Raw genomic sequence first — 11,761 nt, forward strand, 5'->3', positions numbered from 1 at the left:
ATATATATATATACACACACAAAGAAAACCAAAAACAACAAATGAAATTAACTATGAAGTCTCTGTAAACATAAATGTCCTTCAAAAGGACCAGTTTCTGGTAGAAAGAGAGAAAAGAGAAAAACAATAAATCACGACAATGAAAATCATTAAGCTCGTTTTAATTTATCATGCAATTAATTGATTTATTGTTTATTGCAACAGGTCTAATTACACCTGGATGAAAACAGAAAGTCTTGCCCAACTTTGTTTTGCAACCGAGGAAACAATAGGGGAGAAAAAATGAGGACAAGAACCCAAAAAAGTTTTGGAAAATATATCAGAATTATTTACTACAGCAGCTGTTCAAGACGCTGATTATATTTTGAATCAACAATGATTTAAAGATTAATTTTCTACAAGAATTAGATTGATTTGCTGTATAAAATATTGTTTATGTGGTACGTTATTGAAGAGATTAAAACAACTGATGTTTTTGTTCTTTCAGTTTTTATTAAGAGAAGAAAATGTAGTTCTTGAATGATCTCAGCTTGATCACAAAAAGTTTGGACACCAGTGACTTAAGCCTTTTTATACAATATTAGAAATATATTAAAATATGCAAATAAAAAGCTGACTCACTTCCTTTGTTAAATAATAAAGCATTTTATTGCCTAAAATGCGTTTGCTGTGTGTTCAGAGCTAAAGGTGGTCCAACAATATAATGGTGTAGGTGACCTTTTTTATTTTTATTTTGCGGTGGCATTTTATTTGTGTGTAACAGCATAACCTGTTTACCTTCTGTTAACGAGAACAAAGAGCCACTTATCTGCTGTTTGTCTGAACTCTGCTGGAGACCTGAAGCAGGAAGGAGTCCAGACAGGAAGAGACATTAAAACAGGATTGAAGTGAAAAAAGCTGCATCTGTTGGAAAAAAACACTCAGCAGATTATGGAAAATATAAACTAGGCAAATAAGGATTTTCTGTGTAGGGTTTACTTTTTGTATCTTTAGTTTTCATGTTTGTATCAAGTTAACTGGTTTTGTTGTTTTGAATGTCAGCGTACCGTCATGGTACCGGTGTCTAAAGGTGCTGCTGAATCTCAACCATCTGATTCTGGAGCCTGACTTGGAGCGTCTGCTGTCCTCAGCCTGGGTGAACGCCGAGAACATGGAGGCACAAGTTCAACGCGCCAGACAGGTTAGAGCTTTTCACAGGCTACTTTCCCTCTTCCATTCTGGCATAAACATCTAAAAACACACAATTGATGGTGATTTTTACATTGATTTAGACAAATCTGACGTGGTTTGTCTTTAATCTGCCAGATCACAGCTTGCTAACTTTTTACCAGTCAGTACTTTCACAACAAAAGCACAAAATCTTACCCAGTATTTTTTGTCTACTTGTAGTGCAAATAGGGGAAAACAATCAACCAATATCAATAAATAACATGACAGAAACATGATCAATATCTATCATTGAACTCTGATCCAGAACCGCACAGAATTCTGGGAGATGTAGGCAGAGGAAAGGCATAAGCTGCTCAACATCTCACGCTCTCTCTTAGCAAAGTTAGTGGAATCGAGTAGCTCTCTCTCTCTTTGGTTACCTAGCAACAACTAGCTCACTCATTCTTTGGTTACCTAGCAACAACCTGCTGAATAACTGGCACAGATGCAGTTTAAGGTTCCACCTCCTTGAATGTTAAATGCTTACAAATAAACAGAACGACTTGGAATGAAAACTGGATAAAACAGGAAACGTCACACAGTTTGGTAGTTTCTCAGATATAAAAAAAAAAAACCTAATCAATACTTGTCAATAATGACTCATATTATCGACAAGTAATATGAGTCATTATCGCGACATAAACGCTTATGTCGTGATATGTTTTCCAGCCATGTCATCCAGTCCTAAATATCTTGAAATAAGACAAAACTAACTTACAAGAGCTTGTTTTTAGTGAATAATTATTTAATATTGATGAAAACGTTCTGGATCCACTAGCAGATTATTTCACTCTTAACATGGGAAAATGCTGTTATAAGTGAAATAATCTGAAAGTGGATCTAGTACTATTTAAATCAATATTAAGGAATTACTGACTCAAACCAAGCTCCTGTATCTTGTTGAAAAGTTACTTGTAAGTTAGTTTTGTCTTATTTCAACTGTACTAAGGTATTTGCACTAGAAACTAGACCAAAAACACTTTTTAAGATTTAGTGTTTTTTGCAGTGTAAATTTGATTCATCCTCATCCTTTGCTACATGTAAAATGTTGAAAATAAACTAGTTATTTTACTCAGAATAACAGGTGTGTTTGTGTCCGTCCAGCTGATGGTGAGCGCTCTCCTCCAGACCTACGCTAAGCTGCGCCAGCTGCCTCATCTCTTCTCTTCGCTGCTCTCTGTGATCTGCCAGCCGGCTCCGGACCAGCGCCGCCATCCTCTGCTCTCCGAAGGCGTATCTGCTTCTCTCAGGTCTTGTCTTCTGGACTCGTCGCCTTCTCAGGTGCTGGAGATTTGCTCGTTAGTGTTACAGAACGTCAGGACCCATTTACTGCCCGACTTGGTCAATGAGGAGTTAGCCGAAGAGGAATGGGAGATAGACGGACACCAGAAGAAAGAAGCTGCGTCTCTGAAGCTGTGCTGCCTCTGTCAGCTGCTTCATGTCGTTTTGTTCAACCTGCAGACTCTCGATAACTCGTCTCCGCTTCTTCTCGTCAGGCAGAGCAAAGCCTTCATGAAGGAGATGCAGGAGATGATGAAAGATCTGCTAAATATGTCTATAAAATCCGCTCCAAAAAAGCATAAAAGGAAAGCCCTAAAATGGGAACAGAAGACCCAGGAGGCCATTCTTCTGCTCAGATACACCTGGGTGGAAGTGGACGCTCTCTTCCGCATCCACTGCAGCAAATACACGTCAGTGGATTCGTTCCTGACTGCCGAGGACGGGACTGAAGCGTCTCCGCTGCTAACCCACCTGGAGGCACTGATATCAGGTGCGATCCTACCGACTCGTCTCCGTCCGACTCCGTCCTGCAGCCCCGCGAGCTGCTTGCTGCTCAAACTCCTCACCCTGCAGCAGATGAAGAAGGTTTTACTGGACAAAGCCTTACTGAGTGAAAGCAGCACCACCGCCCTGCTAAAGATGGCGGTCCGGTTTATCGTAGCCAAGTCAGAGTTTGAGGAGGAACCTACAGAAGATGATGTGTGGGACGGTCAGATAGGCGGTGTGAACGTCACCACTTACCCTGCTGCTCACTGGTTTGTTGTTGTGTCAAATTTACCTCTGATTGTTCTCCACATGAGCGAGGAAGACGTCAGAGACGTAGCGAACGTGTTGGTGGCCTCATTGATGCACAGAGACGTGGAAGGGTCCGGAGATCAGCTTCCTGGAAGTCTGAGTTTCTCCTCCGTTTCCTCTCAGCTCGCGCTGAGCAAAGTTTTCCCAGAGCTGCCATCGGTCTTCTCTGCTACAGTTCGCTCCATCGTCCGGAAGATCATTGGTGTTCTCAGAGGGGGACTTACACCCAAACGTAAACCTTCATTTGTGATGGCTTATGAGAAAGAAACCGGGTCGGTTCCTTCTGGATCAGAGCCTGTGTTCTCGCCGCTGGTCGCCGAGGCCGTAGTTCAGGATATTTCTGCGTCTTTTAAAGCTGGAGAGGTTTTTGTTCTGCTGACAGACACGCAAACCAAGGAGCTCCTCGACTTGATCCAGATCTTATTGAACCTCAACCCAGACGGGATGAACTCTGAGGATCTCTCCTCCGTCTTCCTCCTCCTCTTCTTCACGTTTACCTCCACCTCCTTGCATCCAGAGCCTCCTGACTCTGGAGGAGACACTCTGTTCTTCGGGAAGCTGCTCCGAACTCTGACTCGCCTGCTGGAGGGAACTAGCTTTCCAAGTGTCCTGAAGCTCGTCCACGGCGGGACTCTTCTGCAGACCGCTCTGGGTTCTCTCCTGCGGCGCTGCAGAAAACCTGCAGTCACAATCACCTCTGATTGGCTGGATTTAGTCAGTGCGGTGCAAGGCTTCATAAAATTATTAGTTCAGCTGATTATAACCAGAAATAGCAGCGTTAGACTCAACCTGGACCAGTTTGCTTCCTACTTGACCAGTAAGGAAGTCTTAAACGAGCAGCCCAGTTCTGGAGCGTCCATGTTTGTCCATCTTCTCCTGGCTTCTCTGACTTCCTTCTCCCAAGCAATGATGTCTAATTTGGGAAGAAACAAAGCAATAGATCAGACTTTAACAGAAATACTCACTAGGATCACTTCTTTGCTGGGACCAACTGTGGAGTCTGCTCTGAAGCCCCAAGGTGTCTTTTCCGAGGCAGCAGCCCAGCCAGCCAGCGCCGTCGGTCAAGCCTTTGTTGTTGAAGTTGTGACGGTGATGCTGCGGAGTGAAGTGGCATCACTGGAGAACAACAGTCCGCTGACACACGGTAACCTTTATCAGGCCATCTGCCAGCAGATCCTGAGAGAAATGAGCTCGGCTTCGAGGCCCATGGACTTCCTGGTCTGCTCGCTGCGTTTCCTGTCAGCGTTTTATAAAGCAATGGAGAAGATGAGCGAGCAAGGAGAGAAGATGGAGGAGCTCTACGTTCAGATCATCCAGAATGTGAACCACCTCCTGAAAGGTAAATGGAACAAACACTAAAAACTTATTTCTAATGTAAATTCAAATGCATAGAATTGAGTCAAATAACACAAGTTAACGACTGAAAGCTCATTTTTATATTACAACTAACAAACTCTCATCTCATGGTAATTTTAGAATGAGATGTACTTTATTGATCCCCAACAGAAAATTGCTTATTTGTTGACAAACTAGTCCATTCAAAGTATTAAAAATTAACCATAAGTGATAAAAAATTTATTTAAAAAAAATAAAGTTTGTCATCATACTTAATAAGTCACTAAAGATGACTTATTATTCTTTCTTGAGTAGGAAATGATAGATCTGTGGACTGTACAAAACATACTCACTACATTTTGTGCATACTATAAGTCTTAGATAATGTGATTTTAGCTGGAGTTCCGTTTGGGTTGCTAGGTAACGGCGGAGTTCCGTTTGGGTTGCTAGGTAACAGGCTGGGCTTCTCTGGGATTAGTAGGTGAAGGGGCAGTGCCTGCTGATTTGTGAAGGGATTTTTTTAAGCGTTTAAGCCGATTTTAGAATCAGTTGGGATCATAGGCGTAACTTCCTGAAGAACTGGTGTGGACATGTCCCCCACCAAATCTGGCATGAAGGGGACAGTCCCCACCAATATTTCCTGAACCTTTTTTTCTTTATGTGCCTGCTTCTATGTAACTCGACATGTATGCTGAGTTACATACACGCTATATTCAAAGCATTAACAGATAGGCTTTTTTAAAATTCCTTTGTAAAACGTAAATGGCATGGTATGAAGAAGATATGGGACTATTACCTTCCTCGGAAGGATTTGGACAATGGTGACTGACCTGACTGAGACCTCACAAGACAATACGGAGGACGACAGTACTGGGCAAACTGACCCGGCTGGGGAAGTTTTCTCTAAGTCGACGGAACATCTTGAGCGTGAGAGTACAGTCGCAGTAAAATCTACCTTGGCTGGGGAAGATTTATCTGCGGCTGACCTCGCAGCCAAAACTTTCGCTGAATTGACAGTGAAAGCTTTGGCGTCATCGACTCCCTCTCTGGTTTTGCCAGAGAATACTTCTCTGAAAGGCACAATTACCAGTGTCTTTGAGGTACCAGGTTCCCCAGATGGGGAACGTATCTCAGAGGAAAAAAAATAGTTGGGTGAATGCCACTTTCCAGAGTGTCCTGAACCTGAGCGTCGCCAGAAGGTGTCTCGCTCAGGAAAGGGTTTTTATGGAGGCGTCATCCATCCCGTGCTGTGCTAGTCTAATCCACGCAGCTGTCCGACATCCGGGCAAACATTTTTCCCAAACGAAGATCTCCCCAGTTCTGATGGAGCTGAGGGAGAAAAAATTGTCATCAGACGTGGGAAAGGACTACGACATAAAATGTTTGTTGGAGTCTGTTTTGGTCTGGTTGGATTCATTTGGCGGGGACACAGATAGAGAGTTGTATAATGCCAACTCTTGCTCAAACTGTGAAACCAACTTCCTTGAGCTTGTGAGCAACCGCCCCCTGGTCGTCCTCCAATCGGCAACATTTCCAACCGACGTAGTTTCACTTTTTAGCAGTTGGTTGGATTTGGGGGGCAAACGTCGCTGTTCAGGCTGTGGGTCAGCTGTAAAGAAAAAACACTGTCTGGCTGATAACAGCGTGCTGGTGTTTTTTCTACAAAGGCAGACCAAGATTACACCCAGTGGATTCCCAATCAGACCATGGATGCAGACTGTGGATGTGGAACGGAGCGGTTCCACCAGTCCTCCGTCATCTGTGGGGGTTCAGAGCCGACCCACTTCTACACGTACTTGATGCAAGGACAGCAAACAGTGAAGGCAGATGACGAACATGTCTCCACTGCAGACAGCCACTGCAGTGAAGACATGAATAAAAAGGGATTCATTTACATTTCTGAGAAGTTAAGAAATGGTGGGAAACAGGAAGTCACACCTGACGTTACAGATTCTCCAGCCCCTCCTCTCGTAAATGACCAAAGTGCTTTTGGAGAGGAGCTAAAAATAACTAATTTGGAAGATAAAAAAATCACAGAAGAGATAATTAGTGACCATTTTGAGGCTGGAGAAATCTGACTGGGACTGAACATGTTTCCTAATGTGTTCAGTTATTTAAATTTATGGGATAAAAAGGTAAATAGATTTGACAGGTTTCCTGTTTGCAGGTTTCTCTCTGGGCGCTCCGGCTTCCTGCCACAGTCTGAAATCACGACTGTTTAGTTAATTGGTCTCTAAATGTTGCTTTTTCTTTTTTTTTATTGGCTCTAGTGGCCTTTATTTGATAGTTAATTGACAGGAAAGTTGGTCATGAGAGATGGGGAAAGACATGCAGCAAAGGTCGCCAGGCTGGGAATTGAACCTGTGACAGCTGTGTTGAGGACTAAGGCCTCCATATATGGGTTGTGCTTAACCCCTGTGCCACCACAGCACACCCTAAATTTAGCTTTTTTTAATAAAACGGTTGCCTGGGTTTGAACCCCTGCCTGGGTTCTTCTGTCTTCATGTTCTCCAAGTGCATTAGTGGGTTTTCTCCGGGTTCTCCGGCTTGCTCCCATTGTCCAAAAAGATGACTGTTGGTTTAATTGGCTTCTCTAGTTGACCTTTGACCCATGTCTTTCAACATAGGCGTAACTTCCTGAAGGACTGGTGTAGACATGTCCCCACCAACTCTGGCATGAAGGGGACAGCAATATTTCCTGCACCTTTGTTTTCTTTATGTGTATGGCTTAGATGCCGAGTTACATACACGTTGTATTCAAAGATGGCTAATCAACCACCGCTAGTGTTCAGGCGATCACTTCCTAATGATCGCAAAATGGAAATTCAGAAACATAAATCTGCAACGGACAGAATGTTCTGTTTGGTGTTTGTACGTCCATTTTTGTGGGGTAAATTTTTTTTATGGGGTTTTTTTTAGTGTTAATTCCTGATGCATTTGAACGTAATCTTTGCTCTGCGCTCCCGGGGCTGCTGTTTATTGGTTGCCATGGCAACGAGTCTGCGCGTGACGTTAAGCTGACAGACTGAGAAAAATAATATATATAACCACCTGTTTTTCTACATTTTTCCCCTGGACAAATTGCATAATTTGTTTGTAGAACTTGCTGATATTCAGAGCAATCATCAAATAGGATGAAATATTTCATAAAGCATATTGGAGCCAAAGTTTGTTAAATTTTAAATCATGACTCCTATTAAGTAAAATTAAATTATGGGTCATTATAAAGAGAAATTCGCTTTGTTCTCTCTTGTTTCTAGAACTGACAGAAACCAAACAATATATTTATTAGCAGAGAGAATATATATTTTACATATCCAAACATCAGCATCTCAGCTTTAAGCCACATTTTATAGAATCCATTAATATCGATGGACACTCTACTCACCACCTGCCCCAACCAGACACAAAAAAGGTTTTGCGTCTTTATTATTTGCTTTATTAAAGACACATGATATAATTTATTGAATAAGACTGTTTGGCATCCACATGTAAGTTTTGGCTTTATTCTTAGCACTAGAAAAGAAAAGGCTTCCAGGGACTGTTGGTGCATCAGCAACCTAATAACCCCACGCTCCTCTTGTCCCCACAAACTTTCAACACAAAGTTACACCCTTGGTTGAGATGCAAATGGAAGTACAAAAATGTTAAAGCTACTTAACATTAGTAACTTTTATTTAATTCTCATTGTTTTAATGAATGTGGCCTAATAAAGGGGTTCCTATCCCAAAAGAGATCAGGATAATATGGGAAGCAGAAAATTATTACAAAATGTAAGGCAGACCCGTCCAGGAGCAAACGACCCTTTAGAACCTGTGCTTCCTAAACTGGGTCTAATGTGCCAAACAAAGCCCTAAAACTGCTTATTTGATTAACATTTTCAACCAAATTAATTATACCCAAGTACATAAATATAATCTTAATTCAATCTAGGGGACTGGTTCTGTTTTTTAACAAGTTCAAGAGATTTTTCACAATTCAGAAGCCAGTTTTATCCTTCTATTTTATTTTAAGCGGAATAGCTAATCAGGCCCAACTGCTATTCAATCAGTTTCAACATTCATAGTTTATTCCACTCAAATGTCTAGAAGGTTATAAAAAAGTAGAAAATAATTGACTTTTTACTTGTTTTCAGCTCCGTGGCTGTCGTCCACTGATGCTGGTAAGCTGCAGCCAGAAGTGCAGGACCTGTTGCGCCACCTGGTGGAGAAAAACACCATCAGTCAGTTCAACATGCTTCTGCTGATGATCAGAGAAGGCCTGGATGTTCACAAGCTGAGGGCAGGAAACTGGAGGGTGAGACTGAGCAGAATGAGAGATACGACACATTCGTGGTTTAAATTAGTCTGTCATTATTGCACAACAGAACAGCTTCTTAAATGTAATCAACATGTGAAAATCTCAACTTCTCTGCTTGATTTATCAGTACAGTGTGTAGCTGATTTGTTGACTATGTTTTGGATTAAGCGATTGATAATGAGACAGCAAAATGTTATATGAGATTTTATTGGCAGCATTTGAATCAGGTGAAGCTAAAACTTTCCCACTTGAGGAGTTTTGGGTAAAATGTACAAAGTTTTTTTAAATTTTTTATCTTAAATTCAAAATATACGTGTATTTTTGTACATTTTCAACTTAATTACTGCTCTGAATGTGCTGTTATTTCAGTAATTGGCCTTTTTTTGAGATGGTGTACTCCAGTTAACAATTGATTACTAAATTCGTTGACAATTATTTCAATAAATTGGTCACGGTTTCAGGCATATTCTATTATTTCAGAATTTACATTTACTTTGAAATCTTTACAATCATAATGTTTCAGATTTTTCAACTTGGAGATCTCTGTTGGAGCGTTTGTTTTTATGTATTTGGATGCAAAAGCATATTTTGAGTAGAAGATGCCATGCACTAAAACTTTCCTCAAATATTCAAAAACTCAAGTTCTTCTCTGTTTTTTTTCTCTCTGTTTTGCAGGAGGTGCTGTCAGCAGTGATCACCGTTGAGCTGCTGTCCAGCTGTCAGCTGCCGGAGACCTGCTCCAAAGTGCTGTGGCTCTTTGCGCCGCAGATCATTTCTGCAATGGTGGTAGGAAACACATAAAGTCTGAAGGAATAATACATTAGCCATGTGAGAAAACCACAGCATCCAAAACCAAACCTGAAGGTTGTGACCAAAGACAAAGAAGATGGGAATTTACGCATTTAAATGTGTAAATTACATGTTAAATGTTGGTGCAAAAAAAAGCCAGAAAAGCAAAGTTTATACAAAGTCTTTTAAATGAAACTGTCTCTGTTGTCACATTAGACAGTAAAACTGTAATAGTAACCTGAAATCACGGTTCAGTAGATAATCAGGTTACAAAGTAACAGATTTGTCTGATTTTAGAAAAGGAGAAGAGGAAGTAAAAGTAAAAACATAAATCATCCAAAAAAACGATACAAAAATATCAACCTGTTCTGAAATAACAGGTGTCCTTAGTGATGATGTTCCTATGACGTTAGACATTCAAAATAAGAATATATATATGATTTTTGTAATATGTATTTTTATTTCTTCTGTACCTTGTATACATCTAGACTATGTTGAAAAGTGGTTAATTTGCAGTTGGTTTCCAATAGACAACATTATAGTAAATAATTAAAAGTTTTTTATAGATGGGTGAGTAAGTAGAGGCTAGAAGAAGAAGTGAAACTGTACCAGGAAGAGATGTTACGTATGAGGATGGATTTCATACATGAGCTGTTTTAAAAATCTTTTACCTGAAGTCAAAAGTGTTTAGTTTCCTCAGAAGGTGATTTGAGTCTTTTTGTTGATCTGGTTCTGAGATAATAAAAAGAGAGACTCTTCTCCAGGTCTTTGCTGAGATATTTAAAGGACTGGACCTGACCCAGTGGCCGGCCAACATGATAACCAACATGTAAACATGACCAGGTCATGTTGACAAAACACTCTGCAATGTGGATGATGTTATAATGAGGTATTAAGACTTAAAGTTAGCTAATGTCCTTAAAGATGCTGTTGCAAAGAAGTTAGACATTCAAAATAAGAATATATATATACGTAATAGGGTTTTATTTTAACAATATTATAAATGTGAAGTTTGTCGAATGTGTTTATTCTTTGAATCTACATTGTTTAGTCAACAAGTTGTTTCTCCAGACATTTATTGGCGTTTTAAGTTTCTGTTACGCTGCTCTTGGCAGTTGGTGGTTACCATAGCAACCGGTAACTGACGGCTCCTCCCTCTTTTTCTGTTATTTTTTGTAACTGGGGCAGAAGCTGCTGGACTGATGTTAACCACCATATTGATTTCCTCTTATTGTTGTCTTGCTATTTTTACTATTTTCTTCCAGGTTATTCCACAAGAACATGAATAAATATGAGTAAATTAAAAATTTGATTAAACATAGTTATTGTGTGCAGGTTTGTGATGTAAATCACACTTCAAGTGAATAGCATCCTGAAGAGACCTATTTCAAATGGGAATGTTTAATATCTTGAGCAGTATTTGTTTTTGTGGTGATATGAATGCAGTTAACTAATAAAGTAGCAGGAGTTTTTCACCATAATTGTTATCATTACCACAACAGTACCACAAAATATTGTGATAAAATTCTACGTCCCTCTAGCCTACCCCAATGTAAAACATAGAACTTGTTAATTTTGTTCAGAAAATCCAAACGTACTGGAGTAATTGGTAGATTAAAATGGTGGCCATCTTTTCTTCTGTGTCTGTGGTTGGGACAGTTTTATTAATAATGTCATTAATGACAGAAACTAGAAGGAAGTTATTCAAACTTGTCTCACTCAGGAATATGCAGTCATGAGTTCAGAAATCTGGTGTAAAGTCACTAAAATGAGGCTTTATTAAGCGCTTTTTTAAGGTGAAGTCTGAAAAAATGATTAAAATCTTGCTGACTGAGTTGTTTTTTTTGGTTTAGACAGAAGTAAAACCACACAGAAAAGCTTTGTATGACACCACGGAAATAACTGGCAGGACTCTCAGATCAGCAATTTTACTGTCTGTGTACTGGAAACGCAGAAACAGTTTTAAATGACACAGCAGCTTAATGACCTAAACTTTTTTGTGAGTGTGTGTGTGTGTGTGTGTGTGTGTGTGTGTGTGTGTGTGTGTGTGTGT

At 40.2% G+C, this 11,761-nt stretch overlaps 1 protein-coding gene across 5 annotated transcripts in view; it reads left to right on the top strand.

Annotated features, from left to right (window-relative positions):
- urb2 (URB2 ribosome biogenesis homolog) overlaps positions 1 to 11,761 on the top strand; it is a 32,210-nt gene that overhangs the window by 6,036 nt on the left and 14,413 nt on the right. For all 5 annotated transcript variants that reach the window (XM_008405801.2, XM_017304141.1, XM_017304142.1 and 2 more), the window contains exons 5-8: positions 1,042 to 1,180; positions 2,314 to 4,624; positions 8,756 to 8,916; positions 9,595 to 9,705. In XM_008405801.2, coding sequence (XP_008404023.1) covers positions 1,042 to 1,180; positions 2,314 to 4,624; positions 8,756 to 8,916; positions 9,595 to 9,705 — 2,722 coding nt within the window. The remainder of the gene's footprint in view (positions 1 to 1,041; positions 1,181 to 2,313; positions 4,625 to 8,755; positions 8,917 to 9,594; positions 9,706 to 11,761) is intronic.

Source organism: Poecilia reticulata, linkage group LG3 (assembly GCF_000633615.1).
Source record: "Poecilia reticulata strain Guanapo linkage group LG3, Guppy_female_1.0+MT, whole genome shotgun sequence".
In the NCBI taxonomy this organism is placed as follows: domain Eukaryota; kingdom Metazoa; phylum Chordata; class Actinopteri; order Cyprinodontiformes; family Poeciliidae; genus Poecilia; species Poecilia reticulata.